The following is a 17,431-nucleotide window of genomic DNA, read 5'->3' as shown; positions in this document are numbered from 1 at the left end:
ACTGTGCTGCCCCCTAAGTGGAATGCTGAAAGAAAAAATTAGTGCACATTAGATTAACCACCTCCCCTTCCCCTCCTCTCCCCCCCCCCCCCCCCCACCCTCCTGTCCGTAACATTGTTTACCAGTATATTATATCCCCTATTGTCAGAACAATAGACTCTGTCAACATTTGATTCTGAAGAATGGACACATCTAGAGACCAGCAGATGTTTTGCAAATGGACACATTACGAGTGACAAGCTTCAAAGTCCAAATTTATTCCGTTGGCCAAACAGAATGCCAACGAGCATTTGTACATTTGAGCCCATTTATTGTTTTTTTTTAAATGTCAAAGAGGATCCTTACTGCTTCCTGCTCCACAGCTGTGGTTTTGTACCCAACCCCAGCTCCTCTCTGCAGGATACACATGAACACGTTCTAGTCATCTGGATTGTTAACCTCTTCTTGAGAAGGTGTAGGGGTTTGTGTTTGCAATATGTCAGATATGCCTGGACTAATCATTTCAAAGGCCCTGCCATGTTCTTGATTGAGACTCATCCTCATTTCGATTTTGTCCTGTCTCTCTCTCTGTTCGATTGCTGCCTTCAGGGCACAAAGCTCTTCCGCCTTTATTGCAAACAGTTGCCTGAAGAAAGAGGGGGCAATAAATCATGGTTATTTTTTAACTAAGTACTATGTCTGCACTTTCTGTGGAATTTCAACATCCAGATTAGTAATTCAGGTTGACTTTGCCCTATAGTATCTCAGTGCGAGGGATTTTTATGTCATTTGTACAGAAATTCTTCATCTTCACATCAAAACCACGAAACTGACATCAAAGCTTTTTCATCATTCCACTTAGCTCTAGAATCAAAAGAAAACATTGGGCAGGATCCTGCATTTCGCAGACTATGGGCTGGATTCTCCGATTCTGGAGCTATGTCCCCACTCTATTGTGGGAACGGCGCTGTTTTAGACGGCCACGGATTCCCTATTTTGCTGGGGACTAGCATGAGGGCAGCATAGAGCACCTGGCTCTAGCTGTCGATATGCTCCAGAGAATAGCCGGGTCCATGGCCGCGCATGCAAATGGCGGCAACCTGCAGCAGCCACGTCGTGCTGCATAGCGGACGCAACCCACGGACCCAGCCCACAAAATAGTGCCCCCCCCTTTAGCCGGCTCACACATCCCGAACCACACCCACTCCCCACAATGCCCCCAACCCCGAATAATGTTCCCCCTGCCCGCGGATCAACCCTCCTCTGACTGTGGAGGCGCTGGACCGAGTCTGCAGCCGCCATGCTGAGTTCCCGATGGATGAGACCATGAGAGACCCACGCCATCGGGAACTTGGCCGGTTGGGGGCGGAGCACCGGTGGGGCAGGCCTCAGGCTATGTCCTGAGGCCGTGGATACGTGGCGCGAGGAGTAGGCCGCTTTGGAGGGGGCAGCACATCTCGAAAGCGGTGCCGTCCCCGATTCTATAGTGATCTTGGATTCTCCGGCAGTTCACCGAACGCCATTTTGGTGTCGGTGACTGGGGAATCCAGCCCTATGTTCTCTGCCAGGAGCTGAATTGCACCTGATTTTGCACTCCCCAATCAGGAAGCGGTTCTTAACCCTTCGCCATGCAGGTTTTTACATGGCGAGGATTACTAAGGATTCGCGAGGCAATCCTGCTATCAGGCTGCCCTTTAGAGCAGGTGGCCCAATAGTGAGGTCTCATGGCTAGCCACCCTCCCAGCCACAGCGCAATTCAGCAATCCCTCCCCCCACCCCCCAGCAGCGCAATACAGCCCCTCACACCAGCGATGCAATTCAGCACCTCCCCATCCCACCAGCGATGCAATTCAGTACCTCCCCCATCCCCACCAGCGATGCAATTCAGCACCTCCCCATCCCACCAGCAATGCAATTCAGCACCTCCCCCATCCCCACCAGCGATGCAATTCAGCACCTCCCCCATCCCCACCAGCGATGCAATTCAGCACCTCCCCTATCCCACCAGCAATGCAATTCAGCACCTCCCCCATCCCCACCAGCGATGCAATTCAGCACCTCCCCCATCCCCACCAGCAATGCAATTCAGCACCTCCCCCATCCCCACCAGCAATGCAATTCAGCACCTCCCCCACCCCACCAGCGATGCAATTCAGCACTTCCCCCATCCCCACCAGCGATGCAATTCAGCACCTCCCCCATCCCCACCAGCGATGCAATTCAGCACCTCCCCCATCCCCACCAGCGATGCAATTCAGCACCTCCCCCATCCCCACCAGCGATGCAATTCAGCACCTCCCCCATCCCCACCAGCAATGCAATTCAGCACCTCCCCCATCCCCACCAGCAATGCAATTCAGCACCTCCCCCACCCCCACCAGCAATGCAATTCAGCACCTCCCCCTCCCGCCCCAGCAGCACAATTCAGCACCTCCCCCACCCCCTCCCCGGCTGCACAATTCAGCCCCCACACACCAGCAGCGCAATTCAGCGCCCCCCCCACCCCGATTTGCTGGGTTCCCCCCCCCCCCTCCCCTCAGCATGGGGGAGACCTGACCCGCCTCCCTAACAGCATTCCCCTAATTAAAGAGACACTACCCATAGATGCCCTCCAAATAAAGAGATCCTCAGAGATCCCCTGAATAAAGAGATCCCTACAGGGACCCCTAAATAAGACCCCCCCCCCCCCCCCCCAACAGACTCTGCAGAAGAGCGACCCCATCAGGAAACCCCCTCCCAGGAGACAGACCCCCCATCAGGAAACCCGCAGGAGAGAGACTCCTGTCGGGAAGCTTGAAAGCAGTCCAGACAGGGGGTAGTGAAAACACATCACTGCTTTAACAGTCATCTGTGTGATAAACCTGCTGGCTCAGAGAGAGCATGCAGCACCTGTCAATTCAAGAATAGAGAAAACAAGTTAGCTGGGTTTAAAACCCCCCCAGATCTTTGATCTGCAAGTAATTCATTCTTTTCTCTTTGATATTGACTTTACTATGCTGTGATTGACAGCCTCCATACACCCCAGGCTGTCAGCATTGTTCCATTCATCTTCCTTCATGGTTGAGTAACTTTGAAGTGGTCTAAGCACAATGTTTATAAACATCAAGCTTTGATTGACAGTTCCTGGACCACTTCAAACAGTTAAGTGGCGTCAATTTCTAGATGACCACTTCAAAGTCACGTAACCTTGAAGGGAGGTGATTCTGAGTGAAGTGTTCAGGCTTCAAAGTTTGATTGAAATGCGATGCAATAATCATTGTCTGGCATGGTGCGCGTACCCAAGTGTAGTCACGGGAATCGCGAAATGCGATTGGGCAGAGAATCGTACGTGAGGCTGGTGCCGGACTCCAACAGAATACCATGTTCAGTGCTTCTACTGCACTGTCGATGCATTCTACTCCGCAGGCACAGTAAACGGCGTTGGCATATCATTAGCGGGCCTGACCGCTATGTTCCACCTCCGCCAGGAGGAATTACCGACGGCGAGTTTCACATTGTTTTAAAAATTGGGAACGAGGTGAGAGAGAGAGGGAGGAGGTAGGACATATTCCCAGAGGCACGAGCATGGGCTGCCGGTCCTGCCACTGGCTGGGGTGGCATGGGGTGAGGGCGTCTGTCATTGCCAGGTGGGGGGCGGGGGCAGGTGACCCCACCAGGACTGGGGTGGCAAGGCACGGCTACCATTGCCATGGCCTGTAAGGCAGCCATCTTGTTGCTCACTGCCCATCTTTGCCCGTGGTTGCGCAGAGTGACACCAGCCATATCGCTGCCCCACCCTACAACCGACACATCCCCTCCCTGAACCCCACACACAACCCCACCCTCCACCCCCCCACATTCCACTCCACCATCTCCGCACTCCCTCCTCCACTAACCCACTCCCCAATCGGGCGCCACCTGCTGGTGGTGCAGCACACGGCCCACATAAGGATAACAGCCACAGCAGCTCCTGCAGGAGCACGCCGGACGGAGGCCGCAGAGCTGGCATTGTAGCTCCAACCTCCGTCAGCTCTCTGTCAGCAGGACCGGATGCCAAGGACAGAGGCCTCCACAGGGCCAGGGGTGCAGTGCGGAGGGCAGAGTGTCGGGGGAGCTGCCGGTTGTGGCTGTCGGGATGGGAGATGAGGGAGGGGGACATGCGGGGACAGGGGCTGCAGTGCAGGTCCAGGCCACCATGTAGCCCATTGGCCTGGTCAGGCACGGGGATACGCACCATGCTAACATGTCTGTCATTCACCCCTTGCATACAATGGCTATCGGAATCCAAACAGGAATGGTGGTCTTCATCCTGGCTGCTGAAGCCCTGGGAGATGCAGTGAGGCTGTACAAGTGGGAGCTGCTCGAGGGGGACCCTGCAGCGGTGGAGCCTGCCCCAGAGGAACGGGAGGCAGCCGGTGAGGATGGAGAGCCGGCCACCCAACAGGAAGTGGAGGAGGTGGGAAGGAGGCATCGCATGAGGCCTTTTGTGTACCGTCAGCACCTGTCATTCGAAGACCTGCCAGCAGAGATGCGATGTGCTAGAGGAGGACAATGAACGGCAGGCCTCATCCGAGGAGGAGGATACGGGGGATAGCGAAAGTGAGCAGGACATAGGGCGCTCTAATCACGTTCAGATTCATAAGGGGGCCTGGCCAGCAGCACGGACACTGGCCCACCCCCACAGCGCCCCAGCCGACCATCCCCTCCCATTACCGCCTCCCCCCCAACTCACCTCCCCCCCACTTGCAACTTCCTCAGTGTTTCCTACATGCCTCACTACGCGGTGCGGGTCAAGGGTTGGCATTAACAGCGGGTGAGGTACATGGGATGGAGGATGATTACAACCCGTTCTGTGATGAGCTCTGGTGCTCCGCCTGGTTTGACATCTGACCCCTGCCAACAGTAGCATTTTCCACTGTCCACTTGGGTGATCCTGCAGGGGAGCTGGCCATTGCATTACACGGTCCCACTGATCCCACGGAGTGGCGGTTGAGAGGGGGAGAGGGATGGGGTGGGGCAGGGTTCTGGGGTGGTGAGCAGTGGCTGTGCTGAGGACCCTGGCCCAAGCCCACGCTCAAAGTCTGCTAATCTCCCCCCCCCCCCCCCCACGTCCTCTCTGTGGCCATTCCCTCCACCCACATGGCCCCTTTCGCTATCCCCCGTATCCTCCTCCTCGAATGAGGCCTGCCGTTCATTGTCCTCCTCTAGCACATCGCATCTCTGCTGGCAGGTCTTCGAATGACAGGTGCTGACGGTACACAAAAGGCCTCATGTGATGCCTCCTTCCCACCTCCTCCACTTCCTGTTGGGTGGCCGGCTCTCCATCCTCACCGGCTGCCTCCCGTTCCTCTGGGGCAGGCTCCACCGCTGCAGGGTCCCCCTCGAGCATACTCATACTCCCCACACTAACAAAAAAATATAACAGGCAAAACAAACTTGCAAAAAAGTACAATATTCAGAGTGAATGTTAAGATTATTGAATTCTTTTGTTGAAATCAGTTGTTAGTGTTTTCTAAGCAGAGATGCAGAACATGGGGTTGAATCTTACTTTAGATCGAGGTTTTGATCCTCTAAAGCTTTTATGGAGACCACAAATTGCCTCTTCATCACACCTACATTTGTCTTATAAGTTCCTTCGATTTCAGCCAGCTTAGCTCTCTGAAATAAAAATCATGTGATTTGAAAATAAACCAATCGTGAGACATGTTTCATCAACATAATGCAGAGATCATATTTAAAATAGGTCGTGGATTTGATGATTGGCCAAAGGGATAGGGTGGATGTAGGTCTGTCTTATTCTATCCAGTTCCGTACTGAAGCTGTACCTAACGGAGAGGTGCTGAGTAGAACCACCATTGTCTTCCAGTGTACCCTGGCAGCAGTGCAGAGGAAGAATTGGGGGCCATACTGAAGCTGATGTGGAAATGTCGGCTTGATCAGCTGTAGCCAACAAAATTATGTCCTTTTCTGGTAGGCAGCACGGTAGCACACAGCGGTTAGCACTGTTGCTTCACAGCGCAGGGTCCCAGGATCCAATCCCGCTTGGGTCACTGTCTGTGCGGAGTTTCCACGTTCTCACCGTGTCTGCGTGGTTTTCCTCCGGGTGCTCCAGTTTCCTCCCACAAGTCCTGAAAGATGTGCTGTTAAGTAAATTGAACATTCTGAATTCTCCCAGAGTGTACCCGAACAGGCGCCGGAATGTGGCAACTAGGGTATTTTCGCAGTAACTTCATTGCAGGGTTAACGCAAGTCTATTTGTGACAATAATAAAGATTATTATTATTTGTTCTGTGAAGCATGTGGTGTGTGTGGAACTGTATCCCGAGCAGGATAATCATGTTTCCTGTCCTTCTCTCCTCCCTTCCATCTCATCCCCCCAATCTTTTAATTTTCCACCACATTTTCTCTGGCCTTTCTCCAATCCCAGGAAAAATTTACACTGTTTTCTCTGTTCAACCAAGTTTAAAACCACCTTTCCGCATGCACCATATATCTGAATTTTTGCTATAAGTCTTCTATTAGAGGCCATATTAAAGACACCCTGCAAAATCTATAAGTACCACACAAACTTCATTCTCTCTACCTGTTTAATTGGTTACTTTTTCCCATGATTTTACTAGCTTGTCAAACATGACTAGCTGTCAACAAATTCATGCCGCCTGCTCTTGATGAACTCATACATTCCTACATGTACGGCAAAGTGGGAACTTGAACTCTTCAGAAGCTAAACCACCTATGGCAGAGGTCTTGTGGCACAGTGGGTAGCTTCCCAACCTCTGCACCAGAGGCTCTGGGTTCAATTCCTACTCCAGGACTTGATGGCTATGGGAGGTGCGTTCACAATGTGGCTAAACTTTCCAATCCATCTGATTGTAGGCGGTAAGAGGGAGAGTTTCCTGATTAGCCATGCTGCAAAAGGCAATGGCAAACCACACCAAGTGTGCTCATGGACAGGTCCATGGTTACCAACACCCTTTTGGGCATTGGAAGAGGAGGATCAGGCCACCAATAGTTATCTGATTCATCCTTCCCTATTTCAGAAGGTAATGGATTTGACTACAGTGATGAGCCTTCAGAGACTGTCAAAACGTTTATCTGTTGGCCAGCAGCACAGAGTTATCATAGAATTTACAGGGCAGAAGGAGGCTATTAGGCCCATCGAGTCTGCACCGGCTCCTGGAAAGAGCACCCTGCCCAAGGTCAACACCTCCACCCTATCCCCATAACCCAGTAACCCCATCCAACACTAAGGGCAATTTTGGACACTAAGGGGCAATTTAGCATAGCCAATTCACCTAACCTGCACATCTTTGGACTGTGGGAGGAAACCGGAGCACCCAGAGGAAAACCACACACACACGGGGAGGATGTGCAGACTCGGCACAGACAGTGACCCAAGCTGGAATCGAACCTGGGACCCTGGAGCTGTGAAGCAATTGTGCTAACCACAATGCTACCGTGCTGCCCATCAAGTTACCAAGAAGTGTTTTTTCAATCACATTTCTGAGTACTTATAGGACAATGACAGTTATGCTGGCAAACGTGGCAAATTGTGTGCTCACTGCAAGATCCCACAAATGATCAGTTCATTTTCCCCAGTAGTTGGTTGAACAAGGAATATTGACCAGGACACCGGCGAACCCGCTGCTTTTCAAATATGGTCTTCAACACCCGTGATCAAGCAGACACAGAGCCTCGTCTTGAAGAAGGAACATCTAATAATGCAGCCAGCTCTCAGTATTGCAAAAGGGGATCAGTTAGTTTGTCTGTACAGCACTCGCACAAATGCCATTTTGATTCAGAGTTCAGCATGTTAACAAGTGAACTAAGCTGGCGTGTTTACTCTTAAATTGGAACCTACTATTGTTTTCCTGACCAGCTTTTAACAAACATATTTTGGAAATTCTTTTGTCATAAGCCCAGAGCTAGAATCTGTTACCAGAAGGTGATAGAATGTCAAATTACATCAGATGTTAGCTGTGATTCAATAAAGCTTAAATATTGAGCCTGATTCTTTAATTCTCCAATCTTCTGTTCCAGCTGTTCCTGCAGATGCTATAAAACAATAACAGGATTAATGTTACTTCCAGCTACTATGTTTAGCAGTGCAAATTATCCCCCAATTATTTAATTTTCCCCTGCTATATGCTGCTTGCTGTCTGAGGATTTGTAACTCACAGCCCCACAAGAATACTGCTCTTAAAATGTTATTAAATTGTGAAGAATACAGTTTTTTAAAAATTAATTTATGGGATGTGGGCATGGCTGGTTAGGCCAGCATTTATTGCCCATCCCTAGTTGCCCTCCAGAAGGTGGTGGTGAGTTGCCTTCTTGGACCGCTGACGTCCTTCAGGTGTAGATGCACCCACTGTGCTGTTAGGGAGGGAGTTCCAAGATGTTGCCCCAGCGACTGTGAAGGAATGGCGATAAATTTCCACGTCACGGTGGTGGGTGACTTGGAGGGGAACCTCCAGGTGATGGGGTTCCCGGGTATCTGCTGCTCTTGTCCTTCTAGATGGTTGTGGTCGTGGGTTTGGAAGTTGCTGCCTAAGGAACCTTGGTGAGTTATTGCAATGCATCTGATAGATGGTACACACGGCTGTCGCTGTTCATTGGTGGTTTAGGGACATATTCCTAAATTCACCTTGTTCGAATTTGCTAGCTTTTGAAAAAATTGTTCATGGGAAATGAATGTCACGAGCAAGACCAGCATTTGTACCCATCCCTAACTTCACTTGACGGCAGTGAAGAATCAATCACATACTAACACACAACTTATTTCTTAAATTACTGTCTCCTCTTAAATGTATTTGAGATAGCAGCGATTGATCGCATACATAAAAATGTATTAGCAGCCGTTGAGAATTAGGATTCCTCTAATTATGAGCCATTGAGGTTCTTGCACTTGTACATGGCTACCTGTGAAGTATAATGCTCAGATGGAATGAGAAGGTTGAGAATGGTATGTTTATTAGTTTCAGCTGGGAATGGATAGAGAATAGGGTGCCAATTGTCTTTTAACCACCTAACTCAGTTATATTATCATTTATAATATAAAACCTTCAGTACACTGAAACCAAGAGAGTCTTTTATAAATCTCGAGCAACATCGGCCAGGATTTTGAAGTTGTCATGACAATGAACCTGTCAGTGCTCACTGTTATTAGCCAGTGAGACTGACAGCAGCTTCTGGCTCCCACATGTGCAGTTTAATGCAGAAATCCAAAAGTTGCTGACAGAGATTCCCCACTCGTCCATTGGAGGGCACTATTGAAAGCATCACAGATGGAAAACGCAGATATTATTGAATTGAGGCATTTATTATGCTATTAATCTTTCTGCAAAAACTTCTGAGAAAGTTATACCTTATCGAATAAGGTAGAATTGGGGTTTTAACTGCAAACTAAGTCATAATTACTGCAGAGCACCATCTCTGGCCCTGCAAATCTATTTTATATTTGTGGAATGTCAGGTTTCTTGCTCCCCACCCCATCCCACCCCAACCCCACAAGATCCAGAGATTGTGATGCTGTTGGAGATTAGAACAGATAATTAGACCGTCTCGTGTTGGAGAACATATTTCTACCTTGATCTCTTGCTTTGCATTCTTCAACTCCAAAATTGTATCCATAGTGGAATTATATTGCTTAGCAGCCTCCTGAGAAAACAGAGACGGTGTTAGATTCAATTGCAGGCCATCTGCTAAATACTAAAGCTGTTGTTTCTGTATCTTGCAAACTGGCAAATCCGAGTCCAGACTTCAGCTAACTTTATGGGAAGATGTCAAAAACATCTGTTATTTTATATATTGCTGTCAATATCTTTATTTGAAGAACACAAAGAACTGGTTGGGGTTATTGGAGGCAGGGATTAAATTAAAAGTTCACATTCAGTTGCAATTGCTTTTTCTAAAACCTTTGGTTACAATCAAATAAATGTCAATAAGTGTGAATATAATTTATGGCACATTATTGCTTCGTCTAAAACAGGAAAACCACTAATCTGTGCTGAGTCAGGTGACCTGGGTTGGGGTGGCAAAGACAGGAATGAGGCCATATAATTGGCCTCAGCACCCCTGTGTTAGGGAATTGAAGGTGGTGTTGGTGGGATGTAACTGGGAGAGACTCACTCGAGCTCCTGCTTTTGATTGTCCAGCAAATGATCCCTGGTAGAAAGTGCATGTTGTGATGCATGTGGGAATTTCAGATGTATTGTATTATAAGTATTTGATGACGTACGGGTTAAAAGCCTGGGATAGTGCATGACTGCTGCAGTCATTTTTAAAAGAATCTTAGTTTGCAAGACAATGAAGGTTTTAGGACCCAGGGTTGCAATCAAGCATCGTAAAAGCTTGGGTTAATGCAGTTTTGTTTGATTACGGGGACTCATAGAGTTCATAGAATTTACAGTGCAGAAGGAGGCCATTCAACCCATCGAGTCTGCACTGACCCTTGCACTTAAGCCCCCCGCCTCCACCCTATCTCCATAACCCTGTAACCCCACCTAACCTTTTTGGACACTAAGGGTATTTAGAATGGCCAATCCGCCTTACCTGCGCATCTTTGGACTGTGGGAGGAAACCGGAGCACCCGGAGGAAACCCATGCACCCACGGGGAGAATGTGCAGACTCCATACAGACAGTGACCCAAGCCGGGAATCGAACCTGGGACCTGAGGAACGCCCCTATTAACCTCCCTAGGAAGTTAATTAGTTTACAGCTAGGTGAGTTGATGTCATTGTTGGGTGGAGCTAAGGCATCAGACAATTTTTGAGGAGGCATTTTCAGCACAGTTCTGAGCTGAATGACATTGTGTGTGCAGGTGAGGCAGATCTGCGCTCACTGTAGGTTAGTTAAAAGAGATTAACTGTATTCAAAGCAGTGCAGACTTGACTAAGAACAAGAGGCAGCACAGACCCACGCCAGGGACCCAGGTTCAATTCTGGCCTTGAGTGACTGTCTGTGTGAAGATTGTATTTTTTTCCCATGTCTGTGTGGGTTTCCTCCGAGTGTCCCGGTTTCCTCTTACAGCCAAAAACGTGCAGGTTAGGTGGATTGGCCATGCTAAATTGCCCCTTGGCGTCCAATGATATGTCGATTAAGTGGGGTTACAGGGATAGGGTAGAGGAGTGGGCCTGTGCAGGGTGCTCTTTCAGACGGTCAGTGCAGAATCGATGGACCAAATGGTCTCTTTCTGTGATTAGGAATTCCATGGTTCAATGGGAGCTGAAACAAGCCAACTAGAACAGCTTTTGAAAACATACAGCCAGAGTTTCTGCATGGGTCTGACAGGAATCAGCGGCGGGATTCTCCGATCCCCCCGCTCGGTCGGAGAATTGCCGGGGGCCGGCGCAAATCCCACCCCCACCTTCTCCCAAAGTCTCGGCACCAGAGATTCGGTGGGGGCGGGGATTGCGCCTCGCCTGTCGGCGCCCCCCCCCCCCCCCCCCCCCCCCCCCCGGCAATTCTCCGGTCCGCAATGGGACGAAGTCCCGCCGCTGTCATGCTGGTACCGCCGGCATGAATCAAACCACCTACCTTACCGGCGGGACCAGGCGGCGCGGGCGGGCTCCGGGGTCCTGGGGGGGCGTGTGCCGATTTGGCCCTAGGGGGTGTCCCCATGGCCCGCGATCGGGGCCCACAGGCGGGCGGGCCTGTGCTGTGGGGGCACTCCTTTTGTTCCGCCTTCGCCATAGTCTTCACGATGGCGGAGGCGGAAGTGACCCCCTCCCCTGCGCATGCGCGAGGATGACGTCAGCAGCCGCTGACGCTCCGGCGCATGCGCGGACTTCTGCCGGCCGGCGAAGTCCCTTCGGCCCCGGCTGGCGTGGCGCCAAAGGCCTTTCCCGCTGGCCGGCGGGGCGCCAACCACTCTGGCGCGGGCCTAGCCCCTAAATGTTAAGGCTTGGCCCCTAAGCGTGCGGAGACTTCCGCAACTTTGGGGTGGCCCGACGCCGGAGTGGTTCACACCATTCCATCCCGCCAGGTAGGGGAGAATCCAGCCCCAGATCTTTCCTGTAAAGCAGTGTCAAGTGATCTCTCTTTCTCAAAGAGTATCTCTGTCAAGCAAGTATTCTTCTGTGCCATTGGTATTTAGGTTGGATTAAGAGCTGAGATGTTTCTTTTCCTGTTTTTTAAGTGGGAATAAAGATGGCAATTGAGGGTATGTTTAAGGGATAATGTAATCCGTTCAGGAAAAGTAACATTAAAGTCATAGGCGTCTCTAATTTGTAAAAGATTAAAGGTAGAGGCAATTTGCATCAGGGAAAAATTATTTTAAGATAAATAATTTTAATGAAACTCTTGATGGGCCCGAAGCTTCAGTATTAACATGACAATAATGCTATAGGAGTGCAGCCACCCATTGAATATACAACAGTGTGTTGAACAACTCTAAAGGCTGTAAGATCCCTATCACATTAGATGATGCATGACACTGCTTTCCTGTAAGGGGATGCTTGCTAATGCTTTGTCATTCTCCCTTGGTGTTGCTCCTGGGGGAATCAAAACCAAAGTGTAGCCTTTATTTGGAGGGTTCAGAGGCAGGGGATAATAGAATCTGACCCAGCTTCATTGAATCATGGACATTTATGATGCACAAAAAGCCATTCAACCCATCATGCCTGTGTCACCCAAGAAAGAGCTGTTCAGCCTAATCCCATTTTACATTTCCACATATCTTCCAACTCCTCCATTGGGCAGAGCTGTAATTACAGTCTGACAAAATTCTAAACGTGGGCGTGGGAATCTATAATAGGTAAGTTGACTTGTATTGTAAATGTTTAAAATGTACTTCTGACCAATTTAAATTCACGCCCCTTGTCCTTCCGATCTGCTTTATCCTAAATACTCACGATTCAACATGCCCAATACTTCATGTCCCTCAGTGAAATTCCCCATCTCCCTGGACCGCAAAACATAAACACCTCTGATCAAGTAGCAAGTCCTGCCCAACCCCTTTACATTCTCATCTATCTTCTCTGAACCCCTCCAACATATCAGTGTCCCTGTTGAAGTTGATGATCAGAATTGAACTCCAAGGGTTTTAATTTTCTCTGTGCAATATCTTTAGTGCACTGGTTAAGGTGCTTGATTTCTGTTAGGTATATTAACATATTTAAAATAAATAGATTAATACTACAATAAAATAATGCAGACAAGAATTTAAGGCAAGTATATTAGTCGGGCGTTAAGTGAATGCACAATGGAAATAAAGCTACTAAGTGTGGCCTGACATAAAGTTTACTTCAGTTAACATACAAAGTAAATAGTAACTGGGAGAGTAACCACTACTGTTTCTAATATTTTTCAGTTAAAACCCCTGGCTCAAAGATGGCCCTAGTTGTGTGACCTTATTGGGCTTCCCTTGAGTACCAGGGAAAGAGGTCAGCACATTGGAGTCAATCCCTTCCTTTCCTCCCCCACCAAAAGAGTTTCTCCCTCCAATCTCTCCTCCACCCGCAACTTACATATGAACCAAGTTCTGTTTTGCCTCCTGGGCTTTCCCACACAAAAATAGTTCATGCTGAGTGGGTGGGCTGCATTCCTGCAGAATTAATGTTGAGTTTGCATTTATAGAGAGCCTCAGGTTGCTCTACGGGGCTTGGAAACCAATGGATTATTTTTGAGGTGAGGTCAGTTTGCCCTCAGAAAAATCCAATAAACAGCAATAAGATGAGCTCTCACTTTGGTGGGATTTCAGACTCAAGTTTTCCAGCTGTCATGTGAGTATCCCTTTAAGAAATGTTTTTGTCTTATCACATGGCTTCAGTGATGTCATTGTGTGGGTGGAGCTGGGCTGTGGCTCTGTGAGTTGTTTTTGGCTTCGCTTTCACATTTGGCTGCTGTGGACAGAGAAGAGAAGTGTTTTGGCCTGTCTCTTTCTATTTTCATTTTAAATATCTGTTCCAGTTAAAAAAAACATGATTATAGCTACCTACTTTGGTAACTTCAAAGATATAGTTTGCTTTCCGGAAGGATTGAAACCTGCTGGTGAGACGGTGTCAGAATCTCAGGAAAAGCCAGTCTTATTCAAGTGAGAATGCAGAGTGCTGGGCCACGCCCTTGAAAAGGATTTTTTGATTTGCGGGATTTTGCTTTCGAATTGGAACAGTTAAGGGGAATTCATTAAGTATTGTACATAGATTACTGTAGCTGTGGTGTGTCTTTCTGTTTGTAATTGATAAAACATCTTGCTGTTAATATATAAATGTTCTGAGAATAAAGCTTGTTTGTTTAAAGTGTCTGGGAAGACTGTTGAATCATACCTCAAGTGAAGGCTCTTGTGCTAATCCTAGACAAATACAACTAAAAATTATAGGTCAGGTGAACGCCATAACATACTTTGGAGTTTTTAAACCCTGGCCCATAAGACAACACAAACCTGACCAGGCTCTCCATTTCCTACTGTGTGTAAAATTGAGCTTGACCAAATGTGTTCTGCCCATAAACTGACTGACATGTGATCATGTTCACCCATCGCAGCCCCCCTCCCTTCCCCCCTGCTCACTGGCATACACTGGTATCCCAATCTGGCCAAACCTGGATTTAAAACTTCCCATCCTTATCTTCGAGTTCTTCATAGACCACACCTCCCTATCTTTGTAACCTCCTCCAACCTCACAGCTCTCTGGGATATCTGTGCGCCTCCTGCAATTCTTCAGCATCCCTGGTTTGTCAAACCACAATTGGCGGTTGTGCCTTCAGCTAACTCGGCTTCAAACTCAGGAGTTTAGTCCCGAAACGTCTCGTTCTCTCTATCTCTACTTGTTTAAGCCCCTTACAGCTTCGTTATTTGACCAAACTTTTGGCCGCTTCTCCCAATATTTCCTTATGTGTTTTGGTCCAAATTTGTTTGATAGCATTTACAGTGAATTACCTTGGAATATATAATATTAACGACGCTATAGAAATGCAACATGTGAATGTTGTACCGATAGTTAGGAAAGGGCCCAATGGTCCATCCAGTCAGTCCCATATAGGTACATCATATTCCTATATGTCATATAACGTAATTAATGTTTTCATATCTTTTCTATGAAGAAATGACCAAAATGTCATGAAATGTGACACTTCACTGACCCTGGCTGGTACAATATTAAAAAGATTTTACTCACTTCCATCTCTTCATTGTGTTTATTGATAATGGAAGACACCTGTTCCTCATAATTGTCTATTATCAACTGTTTTTCTTCATCACATTTACGTTGCAGCGAGTTCTCTGTTAGACACAATAGATCATTCATTCCAAGACTGTCATGCTGAATACTACAGTGCTTAATGACAGCTCTGTGTCTGAGGACTTTTCCCACTGTTGTGCTTTGAGATGCTGACACTGTCAGCCTATGGTGGTCTACCTTCCGCTGGATCAGAAGATTGTGAGTCCAAATCAACACACCTCCTAATTTGTACTTTGCTCTGGAGTGTGTGGGTGATTTATTTTAAAAACAGAGGGCCCCGTTACAGTTTTTTCTTCTTCTTCGGCAATCCCTCTGAGTCGAGGATGTCTTGCCTCCTCAATAAAAATGAGTTCTCAGCTGACTGAGGAATCCAGCGCGCGTCCTGCAGTTTGCTTCATAGGTGGGCAGACAGTGGGCAGAGCAGCGGGTGGGTGTGGTGCCCAGCTTGCCATGTTGACACATGGCAGTTTTTTGTCCAGTTACACTGATGCATTAACTTAAATGGGCCAACTTATGCAGGACCTACAGGAGGACTTACGGAGCACTTACAGACATAGCTTACAGGGAGCATTGGTCCAAAACCTACTGGGGAGAATTGAATATACAATCCAGACAAGTATCTCAGAGTACCCATTTATTTTTTTTCCAATTAAGGGGCACTTTAGTGTGGCCAATCCAGCTAACCTGCACATCTTTGGGTTGTAGGGGTGAGACCCACACTGATATGGGCAGAATGTGCAAACTCCGCATGGACAGTGACCCGGGGTCGGGATCGAACCCGTGTCCATGGCGCCGTGAGGCAGAAGTGCTAACCACTGCATCACCGTGCTGCCCTTTCCTCTTGGTGTCTTGGCCAACATTCATCCTTTAACCAACACTAACACTAACTGCTAATAGATTCTATTTGTGAAACTGTCCATGTGTCAAGTATTCCCAATGACTACGAGTCAAAAATGCTTAACTGTCATGGAGTACCTGGAGACATCCCGAAACATGGAAGATGTTGTATAACTGCATTCCTAACCTTCCTACTTGTATTCCTGATGCGTTATCTTGGGTGCGATCTAACCAAATTGTAACAAAGTCCCTTGACAAGCGCGTTTAGCCAGGTGTTTACCGGTAGTCATAGCGTCGAGAAACACCACGCTATCTATCGGGACTTTGTTGCAATCTGGGGCCCAAGCAGGCAATGCCCTGCTGAGGCCGGACTTAGTCCTGTTTCCTGCACTGAGGAGCTCTACTTGCCGCCACGAGGTTGAGTGCCATTTTAAAATTGCTTTCTCAACCCCCAGACACAACTGCTGAACCTCCCAGAGCCCCAACTCACCCATATGGGGGTACTCAGCCCCCCCCCCCCCCCTCCCCACACACACACACACACACACTCACACCTCACATTACATGGGCAGGGCATCCTGGGCCCAATCCCCAGCATGGGAAAAATTCCAGCATGGCAGTGATACTGCCAGCTGGCAGTGCCACTGGGCACCTTGGCAGTGCCACTGGGCACCTTGGCAGTACCAGGCTAGCACCAGCAGTGCTACCCTGCCAGAAAGTAGCCACTGAGCCTCTGATCCCCTGGGAGACGTGGCCTGTACACTCAGGGTCACAGATGCCAGCTACCCTCGCTGCGACTTTATATCAGATTGCACTTTTGGCAGTTTATCATGCCAATAGTTTATTAAATGAACTATGCAAGGGTAAGTTTAAGTAATTGTAGAGCCCATGAGGTGTCCTGTCGCAGCAAGAACTGGCCCCATAGCTTTGCCATCTCAGCAGGATAGATTGGAGCATTATCATATCATTGTCTCATTTGGCAGCAAAACAACTTCAATATGAATCCACATTGATGTTCAAGCTCTCACTAGTTTCTGGCCATAATACTAGCTGGTATTAGCATAATTCACAAGAGCAATTGGAGTGGGGAATAAATTGCTGGCCTTGCCAGCAAGGCCGACATCCCAAGGGTGAATAAAAAACATTGACAAACTCAGCAGCAAGTACAGTTTCATCCATATATTGTTAGCAGGGGTGCAGCACAATGTATAAACGGGAAGAAAAGCTTCAATAACCTGGCCTAGCACTTCAGGAAACTCAGTGAAGTGGTTTTGCAATGTAGTCACTGTTGTAATGTAAGGAATGTGGCAGCCAATTTGTGCAGAGAAAACTCCCACAAAATGCAATGGCTAGAAAACCTGTGATCCAGCAGAGGGCAGCAGAGCAGAGCTTCTGATTGGCTGTTCCGGGGACATTTGCATACGTGCAGTGCGGTCAGCGTAAGTTGAAGGAGCACCTG

At 48.3% G+C, this 17,431-nt stretch overlaps 1 protein-coding gene across 1 annotated transcript in view; it reads right to left on the bottom strand.

The window, feature by feature from the left end:
- Positions 1 to 236: 236 nt before the first annotated feature.
- The window catches only part of LOC119962411 (flagellum-associated coiled-coil domain-containing protein 1-like), a 74,317-nt gene continuing 57,122 nt past the window's right edge, over positions 237 to 17,431 (bottom strand). The window contains exons 11-15 of the mRNA XM_038790370.1: positions 15,073 to 15,176; positions 9,544 to 9,615; positions 7,924 to 8,013; positions 5,507 to 5,616; positions 237 to 625 (exon numbers count right to left, since the gene is read on the bottom strand). Of these exons, the coding sequence (XP_038646298.1) occupies positions 418 to 625; positions 5,507 to 5,616; positions 7,924 to 8,013; positions 9,544 to 9,615; positions 15,073 to 15,176 (584 nt within the window). The 3' untranslated portion in view covers positions 237 to 417. The remainder of the gene's footprint in view (positions 626 to 5,506; positions 5,617 to 7,923; positions 8,014 to 9,543; positions 9,616 to 15,072; positions 15,177 to 17,431) is intronic.

Source organism: Scyliorhinus canicula, chromosome 2, assembly GCF_902713615.1.
Source record: "Scyliorhinus canicula chromosome 2, sScyCan1.1, whole genome shotgun sequence".
Taxonomy (NCBI): domain Eukaryota; kingdom Metazoa; phylum Chordata; class Chondrichthyes; order Carcharhiniformes; family Scyliorhinidae; genus Scyliorhinus; species Scyliorhinus canicula.
Note: the sequence above shows the minus strand (reverse complement) of the source record. Positions and strands in the feature narration are given on the sequence as shown.